Source organism: Lolium perenne, chromosome 6 (genome assembly GCF_019359855.2).
Source record: "Lolium perenne isolate Kyuss_39 chromosome 6, Kyuss_2.0, whole genome shotgun sequence".
Classification (NCBI taxonomy): Eukaryota; Viridiplantae; Streptophyta; class Magnoliopsida; order Poales; family Poaceae; genus Lolium; species Lolium perenne.
In genome coordinates this window covers 152,491,989-152,509,277 of record NC_067249.2, presented here as the reverse complement: position 1 = coordinate 152,509,277, position 17,289 = coordinate 152,491,989, and the positions used below count along the sequence as shown (strand labels likewise).

Here is a 17,289-nt window from a genome sequence, read left to right as displayed (position 1 = left end):
TTTTGGACTCTTTGCAAGCACAGCAATGTAATGTATTCATCGTTAATTTGCTGGGTCCAAAGATTTGCATCGGTCGAGCAAAATAAAATAGCTTGTGATATACTTATACAAGCCGATGTATTTTAAAAAACTATGGTCATTGCTGTGCCGTATTGTGGCTCCGACCTCACACATCACAGGTTAATGGAAATCATGATTTCACATTCAAGATACATAGCCTTTTCCACCAAAAAGAAGGAACCTTCTCTCACTATGAATTTCGCTCTGTTGGCTAAAAATGCTAAAACAAGCCAGTCGATCAGCTGTCATCGGCAGAGGAACCTTCACCAGCCTTTTTCTCCTTCTGCTTCTCTCTGCGCTTCTTATTTCTTAATGCGGTTTTGCTCATCTCCGGTCTGTTCCATTTCAAAGGATGGTTAGTTGTGCATAGAGCTAAAAACGGCATACAACAAAAAGAAGTAAATGCAGGGTGTGCTGAAGAAACTGACCCTGTAGGAGCAAGGCCACCGAAAAGCTGCATTTTAACAAATGTGAAAAGTCAGTATTATGATAAAAGAGCTATGAGAGCTTTATTAACCACCTGAACTACAAACACACAATACCGCAGCTAGTAGAACATAAAAAAGGATAATTAACTAAGTGGAAGCAGCAGACGCTATTGTTTCAGTGAAATGTATTAGAATGATGCAATACGCACAAAAAAAGTCGGTTCCACATGCTGGTAAACTAACCTGTGGGTGTTGCAGGCTATAAATAATGGTAAATTGGTTGTAAATGGTATATTGGTTGTAATAGCCTCTTATATTATGGGACGGACGGAGTAGTATACTAGAAATACTGTGTGCAGGAATAAACAAAGAAATGCATGTTTCTCTACCTAATGGAGGACTAGGGCATGTTTTTCAGTAAAATGCATGTGTTCTCACCAGGACTAGACAACTACTTTTCAACCACACTATTATGCACATGCAGTGTGCTGCATTGCATGACTTCGTGACCAACTAGGACACTTCCGGCATTTCTTTTGAAGAATGGAATCATCCGGAATAAACAAAGAAATGCTTGTTTCTCTACCAAATGAAGGACTAGGGGGTGTTTTTCAGTAAAATGTGTGTGTTCTCAGCAGGAGTAGACAACTACTTTTCGACCACACTATTATGCACATGCAGTGTGCTGCATTGCATGACTTCGTGACCAACTAGTACACTCCCGCCATTTGTTTTGAAGAATGGAGTCATCCTATATGCCAATCATGAAATATTCATATGATCTTCGAAAAGTGCTTTTAGCACATGAGCTCCAGTGCTCTCGCTCAGTTAAAAAAATTGAAAAATGTTTTTACAAGTTATAAAAAATCATGAAAATAATTATGTAGATTACCAATGATACATCCCACAATCATGGAAAATCCCAATCCTAAATTCTTTTTATTTTGACCTGGATAAAAATGATAAATTCTGATATGTTTTGGAGATTTAAAAATGACTACTCAGATCTACAATTTTGTCATTTTTATGTAGCTTAAAATATTAAGCATTTGAAATTGATTTCTTTCCCGTTTGTGGGATACATCATTGACTATGTGTGGATTTTTTTCCAGAATTTTTTACAACTCAAAACTATTATTTTTAATTTTTTTTAAAAACGAGATCACTGGTGCCCATGTGCACCAAATCTCTGTCTTATGATCTTTTGGAATCACATTTATTTTCGTATGACATTGAAGTCCACATATCAAATATCCCAATTCTTCAGAGAGTAAGTCTTAAGTGTGCACAGATAGCATTTTACACCCTCTGGTTATGGATAAAGCAGTAGGTTAGCAATAAAATCAATATTTGAGTCCATAAAAAATACCAATATTTGATCAGCAGTTTCAGTAGTTTGTGATTGCAAGCTAAATATCCAGGATAACTAGAATTTGACGTATCTTTCAGATATACCTTATCTTGAAGCGCTGCAGTATGCTTTGATTGGGGTGGACGGTATGCTCCAGCAGGTTTTGCTCCTATAGTTACAGGAGCCTTGCTTGATGTTTGTGCCGATTTAGAACCTTGTCCTGAAACCATAGAAGTCAATAGGAGATAATAATTGGTCATTACTTGCTAACATGGAGCATAAGATAATACCGGAACCTTGTTTCTTTGTATCTTCAATTTTTATGTTACTTAAAGATGTTGTGAGGTCAGCAATGTCATCAAATCTTTCAGGTGCTTCAGGTTTCCAGTCAGCCTGCGGAATTCAAAAACAACCATCATGAACGTAATGTGAGGGCTTGCAAATTTATTTCTTTGACACGTTTCTAATTGTTTAGGACCAACAAAAAATATACACAAGTGGCTATGCAGGGCACACACCTGATAAAGCTTGTTTTCAAACATCTTCTTAAACTGGAGAGATCCATTGTGGTCAAATATTTTTATTCTGCACCAGGAAACATGAAGATTACCGTGTAAGGATCCAAACCCATTTCCACTAGCATGCAAAAGCTGTGGGAAATATACCCATTATCTATTTGAAGCCTCGGAGCTGTAGTAGCAGTCATAAAATGGCGGCCATCAGGTGACCATTCACTTATGACAGACCATTCAGCCTTTGTTTTCCCAACCAACTTCTTCTCTGCATAATCCCAGAAAGCCTGGCAAAGAAGTACTATGTGAGCTAGGCAGCAACCACTTCAAAGCATGCCCCTTTTTTTCTTTTCTTGTGTAGTTTGTTATAGGTTCTCCTCAACCACACAAGACTTCAATGTCCACTCATTCTCACTGTCAAATTATCGCTTAATACAAAATTTATAGTAGTGAAGTAACATACCATATCACCAGGCAAATTACCAAATCCAGCTATAACAATAACTGGTAGGAAAAATGAGGTCAAGGATATCACCAAGCATTTTTGCCTTACAGGAAAGCAAGTGAAATTACTATTTTGTTAGATGTATATGGCTATTCTAATAACCAAACTGCAATAAAAGGGTGTGCATATGCTATGCTACACCCATTGAAGACAGAGAACACAGCATGGCTGGCTGATCAAGTAATTGAAAGGATACATCGCCCTTTGGGGTTCCATCTTATTGTATTATAAGGACCTTCACCAAGCTCATGAAGAGGGTTGCACTTTTTGTTGAATATTGTTGCTTTAGCAGGCATAACTGAGATTCAGTCAAGGAACACTTGCGCAGAAAATGGCATGACAATAGATCTGAAATATCTGGTTAATGTAAGAACTATGTAAGGAACTAAGGATACATCCATACACAACAGCAAATTCTGAACCAGAGGAAGACCACCGAACATCATGCACCGGACCCTCCTTTTCTGCAAATTTACTGCTAGAGTTAGTGACCACATATTAAAAAACAGTCTCGTATAGAAATTCAGAAACTAAGAACTTACTGAGAGGAACGATTCCTTCGAAGGCCCTATCAGTTGTCAAGTAGTGCAACTTGGTTTCACCATAGTAACTCTGGTTGGTTTTATCCACGTCAGCTTGAGAAACAATAAGAAGTCCAGTAGACCCCTTGTTCCAGTGAAATTGAACAGTGGTACAGCGGAAAAAGCTCCTGCGTGCAACAACTTGGTTTTGTGCATCCTTGTCACAAGAGAAGATCTGAACACTGGCCGGAACACCCTACTTACAAGAAAAAGGAGCGAAGAAAGATTAAAGGAACTCATTGAGTTTGTGAAATTAATTTATAGTGGAAACACTACCAAAGTGAAAAGCAAGTAAGTCAAACCTTTGCCTCTGGGACAAATCCAGCAACATGAGATCCTGGATCACTTGCAAGCTGCATAGCAGCTATGCTTGGGAATCTAACTTTGTGCACAATCCCTTTAGTGAAATCCTTTGTGTCAAAGAACTGCATCTCGTTAGTCTGCATCCGACAAGCAACTGACTCATCCGCAGAAAATTGAACCATTGGCCTGTGAATTTAATCAACGTGTCATGTACCATTAAGCTGAATGCATTTAATTGCCCATTCCAAACTGTGTGTAGATGAAATTATCAGATGAAAGTTCTCCCAAACTGTTTCGGCGCTTTTCAGTATACATTTTTTAATCGTAGGTGCAAAGTTAAATCAGATTATGTAGCACCCTAGCAACAAGAGTTACACAAATTTTGGCTAACTTAGTACCCTATCAATGTTTGTATAAATGCGTAGAAGCACCTCTCTTAGAAGTTAGAACCCTAATCAAAGATCAGCATAGCCAATTCAAATATTACAAAGGATCGTGGGAGATATTTATTCAACTAGAAGTGCCCTTTTTTTGGCCCAGCCTTGTGCCAGAAGCATATACATCTGATATGCATATGAAGCTTTCGAGCATTCACACACATCTCTTGCATTTTTATCAATAAAATGTTTGCCATGAACAAAAGGATGCAACTACAAATGCACTGAGAATGTACACAAAGAAACGCCCATCACTTCACCTAAGCCAAGTGCATATTTACAGTAGTACAATTAACCATCCAAGTTGAAGAAGCATGAATTAAGCACCAAAGTTCAGGTAGCACGAACCAAGTGGCCTTGGAGAGGTTCTTCTGGTAGTGCTGGTAGAGGGCGGTGGCGGTGTCAACGTGCCAGACCGTGACATTCTTGACCTGCGGGGAGGAGGACTTCTGGAAGGTCTGCAGGTACGATCCGGTGGGCGAGAGCGCGGCGGCGGTGAGGCCCGGGAGGTCGAAGGACCTGAGGACGGAGAGCGAGCCGCAGTCGTAGACGGTGGCGGAGGCCGAGGCCACCGTGACGAGGAGGCGGGAGCCGTCGCTGGAGAAGGTGGTGGCGCTGCACGCCGTCTTGGCGAGCTTCTGCGGCGGGCTGGAGCCCGGCGGGTAGGGAGGGCCGGGCCACACCGTGAAGCCGTCGGGCTCGCGCACTGCGGTTCGTCCGGGTCGCGCGTTCCGTCAGACGGGCGCAAGATTAGGGGAGAGGACAGCGAGGGGGGGAGGTGGCGTACCTAGGATGGAGAGGGCCGGCTGCTGCGACGCCATGGCCGAGCGCGCGGCGAGGTCTCGGCAAGCGGTGGAGAGATCGGAGGAAGAGATGCGGCGGAGGCGGCGGCGGCGCGGTGAGGGGAGTTTGCTGGATGGAGGTGCTGCCTGTGGCGTAGCGCTTCCTCGTGGTCACTGACACGTGGGTCTCGTTAGTTTGTGGGGCTTTCTTGTCAGCGTGACGTGGTCATGTGTGGGCTTTGCCTGCTTGGGCCTTCAATAATGCCAACTGAAACATGCCATTGGCCCATGAATATGTACTACTTTTGCCGATGAGAGAAGATGGGCCACCACGGGTCCTCCTCCCTGGCGCCCGCGCGCTCCCTACTGAAAACTCTAGAAAAAGACCGACCTCTGGGAAGGGAAGAGACTCGCTCCGCGCGCGCCACGTGGTTGAACGTGGGACGCGGAATTTGCTGGTGGAGTGCCTCCGCGTTTGACACGTGTTGCTTTCTGGTGATTTTGCAAACCGTCCACTTCTCGTAACGGGTCCGCTTCGCACTTATCGGGTTTATGGAGACCCGTTTCGCGTGTGACTTTATCTCCGTTTTTTCCCTTATTCTTCTTCTGTCGTTTGGGAGGTTCGTGGGTTCTGGTTCTTTCGGCTCGTCGTCTCGTCGGCGGCGCTGCTATTTTCCCTTCTCCTCCGTTGCTGTCGAGAACCTCTCGCAACTCATCGTCGGCGGACGTTTTTCCTGCTCCAGAGGTAAGTGCCGTCGCATTTTTCTGGCTGCTTAGGGTTTCTAAGATCTTGGTTTTTCCCTTTGATTCGATTAGATCGAATCAGTTTTTTCCCTTTGTATTTCCGGGCAGTGAGTTTTCTGGGGAATTAATGGAAGGGAGGTAGCACTTTCAAATGGAAAATATGCGGAAGGCGGATGCAGATGCGTTTTCCCTCAGTAAAGTCGTGCTTTTTTCATCTATTTCTTCCGCTGCTTCTTGGTTACACACCTTCTGAGGAACATTAGTTAGGGTTTCCCTTTGTCGTAGTAGCCGCATGATTCCACAATTCGTGATGACATGCATGTTATTATTTAGAGTTTCTTGGTCTTTTTTCTTGTCGATTTACATACTGGAGGAGCCCGAGTTTCCGTGTCGTGTTGACATGCAGATGCGACGACTCTGGTGGTTCTTGTGGTTTCTATCTGTGTATTCTGCTGTATTGTTTGGTCTAGTTTTATCACACATCGTACCAGAACTAGTTCTAGGGTTTGTCCAGTGCTTGTTCATAAGATGGTTTTGTACTCCTGTGTGTCCAGCCATTTCTGTCGTGTACTTGCTGTCCCTTGTGTATGGTACTTGTTCGTGTTTGTCCTTGGTACTCGTGTGACAATTTGTTCTGTACTTGTTCTCCTATATTTCTTGTACTTGTGCACATGTATCTCGTGTAGTTGTGCACCTATAACTCTTGTACTTGTGCACCTACAACTCTTGTACTTGTGCACCTATATCTCTCGTACTTGTGCACCTATATCTCTTGTACTTGTGCACCTATATCTCTTGAACTTGTGCTCCTATATAACTTGTACTTGTGCACCTATATCTCTTGAACTTGTGCACCTATATAACTTGTACTTGTACTTGAGCACCGACTTGTATTGTAATTGTGCACTGATAAATTCATATTGGTCGGCGCCGTGCAGTATAGACTTGTACAATTTGTTTCTTTTCTAGAGTTTTCATTTGTGCTAGTGTTTATCTGGTTGTTTTTTTGTCTAGTTTCCCTTGGTCTATTTGTTGTATAGTTTAGCGGCACCAAAGTTGCTGCTCGGTTACACGTCTTTGCCAGTGCATGCGTGTAAATTATGTTGGTCTCCTTTGGTTTGTTTGGTTGTCGATGTATCTGCGCCAGAGGCGCGTATTGTTTTAGATGTGTAGTGAGGATATGCAATTGCTACGACATAGGTGGTTTGTGTGGTTTCTCTTGTAATCTTTTTTTGTTGTCCTGTTTTTTGTAGTTTCGAAAGTGATAAGCTGCACACATCGTACCTGAACTAATTTTAGTGTTCTCCAGTGCTTGTTCGGTTGGAGCAGGATGGCAGATCCAGGTTTTCACTCTCGTGCGGATATTCCTGACCATCTTCGTGAAGCAGTCGATCGTCACATCTCAGATATGTTTCCTGGTGAAATGCATAATGATGTAAGGTTTTTTATTATGTCTTTTGATTTTTAATTATTGTGTTATTGTAAATTGCATTCTTAATTGTGTTTTTTATTTACAGTTACGTTGTAAGCTAAGAGAAATGTGGAAGACTTTCTTCACTTCCTCGATGATAAGAACGGGACGTGTTCTTGTTGATCAGATGCGTGATATGGTTTCTCTTTTGTCAATTGAGTTGAAGAAGCAGCCATGTACCTGCAAGGGAAAGGAGCCTGACACTAAAAATGATGGTACTAACGAGCCTTTTATGGACGAAGATCCTGAACCTGATGATTATTGTATTGAGGAATGTTGTCTTGATCGTGGGGGGCCATGTACTCGCAAGCGAAAGGAGCCTGGAACTGAAAATGTTGTTGGAAGTAGTTCTATGGCACAGGAGGATGATGCTTATGCAGACACCGATTCTGATGATTGTCTTGAGCTTAAGGAGCTAGATGGGGAAGAGGATGTTCCTGTAACTGCTTTGCATAGAATGTTGTTTGCTGATGTACTTCAGGCTCCTATGAATTACATTGAAGGGTAAGCGTTGGAATTCAATTTTCCATTTATTTTTCATTTTTTTTTTTCTGTATAGACGAATGTTTATTCCTGTTGTTTTTAACAATTGTAGTAGCGAGAAAATACTTGAAGTTGGTGGAAAGTCTGTCAGCTGGCATAATTTCTACGTTGCTATGAAGGGTGGTGGTTTCATGGATCCTTCTGTTATGGATGTCTTTCTTAAGTGCGTTGACGATGGTCTTGATTTCTTATTTATTCCAAGCTCTTTGGCGGTACGTCATGTGTATATGTTTTAGATTTATCTATTTTTTAACTAAATGTTTTTAGCATTTATTTTTTTAAACATTTTCTTGTTGTTTCTTCCAGCATATTCTTGATGTGGACGAGGCGGATCCTATTCATCTTGCTGCAAGTTTTGCAGAACATGATCTGAAGTACTATGTTTTGGATAGGGAAGAGGCATGTTTGTCATGTTTTGTTTGGCGCTTATATTTTTTCTATTACAAGTATTGTGAATGCTTTCTTATTTCTCGTGGGATTGTTTATTTTCAAACAGGTCTACATTGCTTGTTGCGATTACAGCCATTGGTGGGTTATCTTTGTCGACATCCATTTCAGGAAATTTAGAGTGTCTAGCTCACTGAAGTTGACTGAATCTCAGATGGCTTCTACTGAAAGAATTGTATGGTTTTCGTTGCAATCTAGCTACTTAAATAATTATTTGCACATGACAACAATAATTTTTATTTTTTAATCTTTCAGTGCAAATCATTCAAGAACTTTACAGTCATCTTCATGGTGTCGAGGGATTAAATATCTCATCGTTCAAGATAAAAGTTTGCGGCACCCCTTCTTGTTCAGAGTAATCATCTTTTCTTAATGTGAACTATGATTTTATATTGTTTACTGTGTTTGGATTTAGTTGTTTCTTTCTTTCTGACCATTAGGAAAAGCGCGAGGCGTGACTGTGGTATCTATGCAATGAGGTTCATTTGGATATTCAAGGCTAATTTTTACCCAAATGTATTCAAGGTAGGTAATGTGTTGTGTTCATACTTGTATTCAATAGTATATAAGGCAGGTTTTTAGTTATCGTTCACTGTATAATATTACATGTCAATGGTTCTTTTTAGTACTTGTGCATCCTTTTTTTTAGTAGTTGTGAACTTTTTCGTTCGGCGCTCGTGCATTCTGAATTTTTGTGCATTTTTTGTTTAAGATAACTAATCATTGTGTTGTTTTGTGTTTTTCAGGCTGACATCGAAAGTTTTCGACAGTTCTTCACCGGAATGATGCTCACTTATGATTCTCCTGATTATTTGGCAAGTTTCGTACGCGAACAGATCGAAGAATTCAAAAGTAAGTACTGTTTTTTAATGGTTAACCTTTATTCACCAGTGAAGTCAATAAAGTGAACTTGATTGTACAAAAATAAGTAGATAAGAACATTACATATCCATTTCCATTTTCTGTATCATATATTCTAAATATTCTTGTGGCCTCCTCCTTGATTTATTCCTACTTTTGTTGCTCTCCTTTTGATATCCTTTGTTCATTGTCGGCCTCTGCAAAATAAATAGATTTTAAATTTATGTTTAGCCTGTCGGAAAAAAGCAGATTATTTGCATCAGTAGGTTTTCATCACTGACAAAGTAACTTCATGGGCACACTTACCTTGTTAATATGTTTCTTGTACCAAATACTAGATATTCCATGTTGCATCTTATTCTTCCGTTGTGGTAGTACATACCATACGTGTTTCCTGGTTGTGTTGTTCTTTCTGTTGTGTTACTATCGTTATTTCTGTGTGTGTTGCTTGATTGATCATGTGCTGTATTGCTTGTATATCTCTGCTGTGATCTTCTTCGCTTCGCCTGCTGCATGTGCTGGTGCCTGTGCTGTCTCTGCTGCAATTTGTGCTTTCAGTGCTTCGCATCCTGTTCTGTTGTGTCCTGATTTTTTGCAGTGTCCGCATTTAATTTGTCTAGTTTTCTGTCTTTTTTCTGAACCTGGCATCATTCTGTCTCCTCTTTTTGTTCCTCTTCTGTCGGACATTGGTGGGTCACGTAATGTTTCGTTGCTACCTGTTTCTTCATCGTGTAGTTTTTTAGCTCCTTCATCTTCTCTTATTGCTGCCAGCACTTTTGTTTCCATATCACGCATACACTGAATCATGACATTATATGCTTTGTCATTTGGGCACGCTTTGTTGCAAAGTTCTGCCATATGGCTCATCACACCGGCAAACTTTAGTGTTTCGTCTCCGCAAGAAGAATCTGCGACATTTCCTAATGTTGCGAGTTCCATGTCTATGTCTTTTCTCCATCTTTTAATCACAAAACTCTCTGGCAAATCATTGATCTCCATGTGAACCATTGCTTTTATTACATGGCAGCAATGTATACCATCCCTCTGCATCTTTTTGCAGGAACACATGAAGTTCTTTTTTTCATCGTCAAATGTGACGTCAAACAACTCCCTTTTGAATTCCATGTGGTTGTAGAATTTCACTATTCTTTTCAGCCGCAGGTGGCGACCAGGTTCAAGTGATCCATCTACCTTGAATGCCGTGTTGTTTGTGATCTCGATCTGGAACTTCTCGAATATTTCATGTGTGAATTGTTCAAGAGCTTGCTTCTCAAACGGATGTCTTGTTACTAGTTTTGCTGTTTTCAGTGTTGATGTGAGCTTCTTCTTGTCCAGGGCAGATAAGCACTTGTCTTGTATGACCTCATATTGCTCAAGGAACATTGTTATTGTGTCTGTGTGCTGGCTATAGCATTTCCACATGTTATTTGTGCTCTCGCTCCTTCCTGTGCTTGATGAGAATGGGTAAAATTTATCCATGAAGTACGCTGGTACCCACCTGTGTCTTATCCTGAATAACTTACTTAGGTGTTTTTCTCCGCCAGCATTGTAATCCTTTATCACTTTATTCCATCCCATTTCCAACTCATCTGGTGTGAATGCATTCTTCGCAATGTACATTAGCATTTCCGACAGTCCTGAGTTTTTTGCAAAGAATGTGCTCTCTTTCTGACTCATCTTGGTCACGATGTGGTAGTAGCAGTTCCTATGGGTTGTAGACTTTAGAACTGTTTGTATTGCTTTCTTCATTGCTTTGTCCTGGTCTGTTATTATTGTCTTTGGTTCTTTTCCACCCATGGCCTGAACAAATGTTTCCAGAACCCATATAAATGTTTCTGTTGTTTGATCCTTCAGCAGAGCAACGGCACACAAGCGATCGTGGAGCCGTGATTATTGACCCCAACTATAGGAACAAATGGTAATCCATACTTATTTGTGCTGAAAGTTGTGTCGAAAGATATGTAGTCACCGAACAGCTTGTAGTTCATTACGCACATTGCGTCCATCCAAAACAGGCTGCGAACTCTTTTTTCGCTGTCTATTTCCATGTCATGATAGAAGCCAGGTACTGTTTTCTGGAGTGTCTTGAAGCGTTCCAGGCACTTCTGGATGTCATGGTGTTTCTCTATTTGTTGTTGTTTACTCTTTATGTTGCTTAGATCAACAGCATCGAAGGGTATTCCACGGAATTTCCCTCTGATCGACCGAAAGATTAACATCATCTTCCTTGGTGGCAGACGTCCCATCTGTAGTAGATGAATTAATCTTCTGTCGAGATCAGTCATCCTTTTGTGACAGTGTGCAAACCTAATTAGATAGTCTGTTGGTTCCAGCGGGTGGTTGTGTTCTAAGTTAACCTTCTTGATGTACCAGTATCCATCAATTTGTCTTACAATTATGTGTGCTTTACAGCCAGTCTTCAGTAGTACATTTGTTCTCCTATGCGACGATGGTTCGGCATCTGTGTTTGTGCATCCTTCTTTGTTACATGCGAACATTTGCATGTACATTTCTCCGTTTTTTCCTGATCTCTTGCTGCTGAACTTCTTCACTGCAAATCCTTCCTTTCTTGCATACAGAGCGTATCTATAGAATGCATCGTCTCTTGTTTTGAAACGGGCACCTTCCTTTGGTATAGCTGCACTCATAATCTCTTCAACTGCTGGGTAGTCATCTGTGCTGAACATATTGTCCATTTCCTCTTCCATCTTTGTTGGAGGATCTAGATTTATTTCTGGATCATCATCCTTCAGTTCTTCTTTAGTTTCTTGCTTAGAAGCTTGTTCCTCCGAGGGCGAGTTTGATTCTCCTGTGCTGTGGTTCTGCGATGATGAATAAGCTTCCTTTTGATTTGTTTCCTTTGAGGCACTTGTTTCTTTGTCGGTACTTCCCATTCCTCTGGATTCCTGAAATCATAACATTCATATTGTGCATGAGTTTGGGAAGGTGGTGTTCCAGATGTTTAGATATTTTAATGTTTATTTCCACAAATAACAAAGTGTGCACTGTTTTTTATATCGAAAGTAATTACCTGATGATCGATGATTTTGTTTCCCGATGTATCTGTACATGTGTATGCTTCATATGTTTCCTGTAAATTAAAGGCATACAATTAATTTTTTTAATTCATTAATTTAAATGTAATTGGTAATTATAATACATACATGTAGCTACTACCTTTGTATTGCTTGTTGTGCTATCACTGGAGTTGTTGTTGGCTGTAGCAAACTTCATTTCCTGCAAATAAGTAAATCAAGTAAACTTTGTGTTAGATTACTGGTTTACTGATGTCTCTCCAAATTGCATAATCATCATTTATCTTGTATATAATTCTTGAATTGTATCTTGATAATTTTTTCTGGTATTGGTTGCATGTGTGTTTTCCTGTCATTCTGTTTGTCTGGTATACCATAGCTGCTGCTTGGTCCTGTATGTTGTTTCATTCTTGCCTGGTCGCTGTATACCTCCTGTGAATTGGATATAAATTTAATTTTGTCAGGCTATTTTTTAACCACAGATACTTTTCTGGCCATTGCGAGAATTGTTGATTAACTGTAATATACATGCCTTCTTGATGTCTTCTTTGTTTTGTTGAGATTATTGTCGGGAGGCTTTGTGCTTGTCTACTAGCTTGATCTGTGTGTGGTTGTTGTCGTCAGACATATCATCGTCCTCGATTTCTTTGAATAAACCCTGAAAAATGGATAAATAATTACCAGGATTTATCCTAACAGTTTTTTTGATTTTGTACTTAGCTTCTATAAGCTTTGTTACGTACCTCATAACTTGATGAGTTTCTTTGCATGTATTTTTCCGCTGGTGCAGCTGAGCTGCTCTGGCTGCTTGTTGCTGACACATAATTATGCTTTCCTGATTCTTCGTGATGCTTTTGTTTCACATTGTTGCCATCGGCACCCTGTAAGACGATTGACACTCAATAATACTACTATCTCATAAAATAATCAATTTTAATTATATTTGTTAAATTGATTCAATAAAATCTAGTTGTGAATTTTCATTGCCATGTCTAGTAATTAATTTTACCAACCTTCGTTGTGAACTTTTGCGATTGATTTGTTTTGATGTTGCTTGCAAGCAGGGAAGGATGCTCTCTTGGACAAGCGTAGGAGGACGCATACTGATTGATTTTCTCAGAGGTTAGCAGATTTTTTCCTTCGTCTCTCTATCCATTTCCATTGTTGAGCTGTTGCTGGAAGCTTCTTCCTTCTTTACTTCTATCAGAGATCGTTTGAGGTGAGCACACTGCACTCTGTACTGTGACTCAGCTTGTTTGAGTTTATTTTGTTGCATTTTCTCCCTTTTATTCCTCCACGTGTGTATTCTTGCCTGAAAAAACAATGAATATAAATTTTTTTGTACATGCATGTCAAAAACAAAGAAAAATAGTTTATGTTGTGTACATTTTAAATAAAAGATGTATGATAACATTACAAAAAAACCACAAAAAGTCATATTATAGTTAGTGTTTCCTGATCATTATAGGCACAAGACTGGTAGTTCTGTACTTGCTGGACTCGTTAGTCTGTTTTCATCATGCATTGTTACTAGTACTTGTTAGTATGGTGATTTAGTACTTCCTGATATCACAAAGTTTAGCACTATAGCGTAACGGGGAGGTGCTTGTAAGTAGAGTAGATTTCGGTAAGTTTTACCATTTTTGCAACTTTTGCCATCTGTTCTGCAGTTAGTGGTATCTTTACTCCAGGTGGCAGCTTGTTCAACCACATTATTGGTTGTTCTTCATCCTTGTTCTGTTGTGCCCATGCTTCGTCCATCTTCTCTGATGTGTCTCTCTCTCTTTTTTTTTCTCCAGCTCTGCACGAGTATGAAGTGTTGAAGTCCATAACTATGAAGAGCAAGCGTGGAAGGTTGAGAAGTTTGACTGCTACTTTTGAAAAAGTATTCAGAAGCAAATGTGCAAGCTTGAATTTAAGACTACTTTTGATGAGTACCCAGTATTTGAACTTATTTAGTGCCACCTGTTTGAGTGGTTAGTACGTATTTGTTTAGATTCAGAACCAATGAAAAGGAAACCTTGTGAATTTACCTATGTGGATACTCTGTCGATGTCTTGTGCACGTTGCCTAATTCTCCCACCCCTTGTTTGTTCCCTTGCGTTGTTGTTGTTCGTCCTGCACGTTCGAATTTTGAATCGTTGGAAAAAAAAATAGATCGAAAAATTGCGATTGACTGAAGTACATGTTAGTAGTTGATGGGGTTTCAGATGTCGAACGAGAAAAATCGGGATAGGGAATATTACGTTTGAAATCTTCGAATCTGGAATCTAGATGTTTACCTTGAGCTTGTGATCGTTCGTCTTCCTTCGTCTTCCTTGGTGGCTCCGTCGTTCCTCTCGTCTGGATCTTGATTTGAATTTTGAATCTGTTGGAGAGAGAGAAAGGGATAGAAAGCGTGATCCTGATGGGTCCACCAAAAGTGGAGGATTAGTTAAGATATCTACCTCCGATATATTTTCTTTACTTGTATGCGTGGGCCAGCTTATGTCATTAAATGGGATTTGATGTTTCAGTATGACATGTGGGTCCTTCTTAAATGCAGTGATTCCTTTTCTGCGTGGATGACATGTGGAATTTGTGGATGGGAGGACTGATTCTATTTCACTTTTCCCAATTTTTCTTCTGTGTCGTCCCCGTAATTCTTGCTGTGATCCGGCACTCACTGATCCGTGAGTTATCTTCTTTCTCTCTCTTGCCCTACTCGTACGCTTGCGCCAACATCTCTAGATCTGTTTTCTGAAACCTCTCGTCTGATTTTTCTCCAGATCTGTTGTCGTATGATTTTTTTCTTCAAGTGTTGAGTGTGGGCGGCGAGTTCTCAATAAAGTGCCCCGTTGATTTTTCGGCTTGTTCTTTGTGTTCTCGTTGTTTTCTCCTATTTACGTTTTTCAATGAGTGACGAAGTCGCTGTTCCTCGTGATGGTGAAGATGGGGACACCCCTGAATTGTCTGAGACGCAATCTGTTTCAGTTGATGGTACTGAATTGGTGACTCAGGAATTCATGGTGCGTGACCAGCTTGAGCAGGAGAGGATAAGGACGGAGAATAAAGTATCTGCAGCTAATGAAAAAATTGAAGAGCACCGATTGAGGAAATCTTGGTTAGTTTAGTTTTTTTTTATTCCTATTTGTTTGTTCTTGCTTCTGTTTTTTTTTTATGTCATGATCATGTGTTTATGTGTTATTGTTTTCTGTTTTCCAGTTCTATGCTTGTTGGTTCATCGGAATTCAGTACAAAATTTAGCCTTCCAAAATTCAATGCTGTTTGCAAGTCCCTTAGCCCCAAACAAAGGGGTTATGTTGCTGATATAGGTCAAGAATCTCTCCTTGACCTTCGTCTTGAAGAGTTACCAAGGGCATTTGTTGCCTGGATTGTCAGCAACTACAATGCATCACAGAGGATGTTTGTGTTCAAGAGTGGGTTTGAGTTTCCTTTCAATGCATTGTGTGTCCACAAAGTGTTGGGAATACCTATTGGTGGACGGCGCATCCCTGTCAAGTGTAGTGATGAATTCAGAAATGTTGTCAGGAGTCGGTCGTGTTGTGAAGGCACTACCCCAACTATTAATGAGCTGATGAATTTGTTGTCTGCTGACTTGGAAGAGAATGAGTTCAAAACATATTGGATGATGTTCTGTGTTAGTGCATTCCTCTGTCCAACGACGTATGAGTGTGCCAGTCCTGACTATCTTTCAGCACTTGAGGGTCCATCTGAGGAAATCCGTTCGTATGATTGGTCTTCAGCAGTGTTTCATAAACTTTCAGTTTCGATGAAAACATTTGTTGATTGTGGTCTACAGGGTGCCCTTTGTGGTTGCTTGGTAGTTCCTTTGGTCAGTAACGCCTTTAGTTTCTCATCAATTCTTTGTTGTTATATTATTGATTAATTTTATTTGAGTGCCTGATTTTTTTTATTGTTGTTCTCTGTAGATGACTTACTTAGAATATCTTGATATACAAGTCAAGGAGCTTGCTAGTGTTATTCCAAGAATTAGTGTGTGGGATTCAGAAACGGTTAGTCAATTTGAAAAGCTTGAGTTGGTTTGTGTGGAGGATGGAACCTATGGCAATATACCGGTTAGTGTGTTTCTTTATATTATGATGAGCAATACCTGATTTAAAATTTTATGTTTATGTGTTGTCTCTAAACTGTGTTTTTTTATTTTTCTTTGTGTGTGTTATAATTAGTTGAAGGATGTGAGACGAACTCCGTTTCATCAGAGTGTTTCTTCAGCTTTCTGCATTGGAGATCTGCATCCCGGTCTTGAGATGTTGTTGACTGCCAAAACCCACCGACGGGCAGTGACTTGTCAACACGGTAGAGCCGGGAGGAGCCTAGAGCTGCGGCTGGCTGAGACCCCCCAGAGCGACGGCCCGCAATGCTCTTCTGGTCACACGTCCGATGCGAAGTGCAAGGGCGTGCCACCTGACCTATACCTGGTCAGGAAGGTGATGGGGATGCCTCGCTTAGTTCCTGCATGGCATACATGTAAACATTAAATACGAGCCTCGATCGGCTCTCAGGTTATCCTGTGAATCGGCTCAAAGAGCCGATCCACCCATGATTCGTACGGGGTGCACGAATATATGGTGGTCCTGCTTGATCAAGATAAAGCTAATGAGATCTACGACGATTTAGGGTTTTCACCGCATAATCGGATCATCCTACTCCAGGTTGGGCCTCGCGGCCACGCACGGTGCTCATAAGCCGATCCTAAACAAGGCCTAAAAACCAACATGAAGTTGATCCTCGGAACATCCTGTTTAGGACTTGCGAACGCCACCCTACGTGCCGCTGGATCCTCCCCCCCTTTGTAAGGCCTAACTATTGCAGATATTAAACTAATCCTTGTAGAACAAGGAGCAATCGTAACGGATCAGATCTACTAAATGATGATCAAGCGGGGTGCCGCCCCCACACCTGAGATAGGTGTGAGGGCGGCTAGATATGCAAGGGTTGCACTACGTAAGCATGCTTAAACGAAGAACAATGCTAACTCTAACACATCTATGATAACTACGTTGCTCGCCATCAAAAACGCTTCAGTACGAGCAACGCATGAACAACGTGGAGCTTGTGCTGCCTAGATCGCAAGATGCGATCTAGGCAGCATGTCGCTTACCTGATAGAAACCCTCGAGACGAAGGAGTTGGCGATGCGCCGAGATTGATTTGTTTGGGTTGAACGTGAGTTGTTGTTTATTCCATAAACCCTAGGTACATATTT

General features: G+C 40.8%; 3 protein-coding genes across 4 annotated transcripts; 1 reads left to right on the top strand and 2 right to left on the bottom strand.

Moving 5' to 3' along the window:
- Positions 1-28: 28 nt before the first annotated feature.
- Positions 29-5,134, bottom strand: LOC127307193 (uncharacterized). Of its 2 annotated transcripts, none has more exons than XM_051337920.2 (13): positions 4,965-5,134; positions 4,526-4,883; positions 3,740-3,926; positions 3,399-3,633; positions 3,252-3,320; positions 3,053-3,154; positions 2,815-2,855; positions 2,505-2,638; positions 2,358-2,424; positions 2,130-2,232; positions 1,944-2,059; positions 489-514; positions 29-395 (listed from the first exon to the last, which is right to left on the bottom strand). In XM_051337920.2, exons 1-13 carry the CDS (start codon positions 4,996-4,998, stop codon positions 299-301), a joined length of 1,569 nt encoding a protein of 522 aa, XP_051193880.1. In that variant the 5' UTR covers positions 4,999-5,134; the 3' UTR covers positions 29-298. The 2 variants fall into 2 exon arrangements, with proteins under 2 accessions (XP_051193880.1, XP_051193881.1); XM_051337921.1 differs by having other exon boundaries at positions 2,136-2,232; positions 4,965-5,133.
- On the top strand, positions 4,997-8,622 carry LOC139832538 (uncharacterized). Its single transcript, XM_071822319.1, has 7 exons — positions 4,997-5,099; positions 7,033-7,121; positions 7,221-7,678; positions 7,770-7,929; positions 8,024-8,116; positions 8,214-8,339; positions 8,605-8,622. Exons 1-7 carry the CDS (start codon positions 4,997-4,999, stop codon positions 8,620-8,622), a joined length of 1,047 nt encoding a protein of 348 aa, XP_071678420.1.
- Positions 8,623-9,481: 859 nt separating this feature from the next.
- On the bottom strand, positions 9,482-10,822 carry LOC127310296 (protein FAR-RED IMPAIRED RESPONSE 1-like). The gene has a single exon (XM_051340978.2). It carries the CDS (start codon positions 10,820-10,822, stop codon positions 9,482-9,484), a length of 1,341 nt encoding a protein of 446 aa, XP_051196938.2.
- Between the last annotated feature and the right edge of the window lie 6,467 nt (positions 10,823-17,289).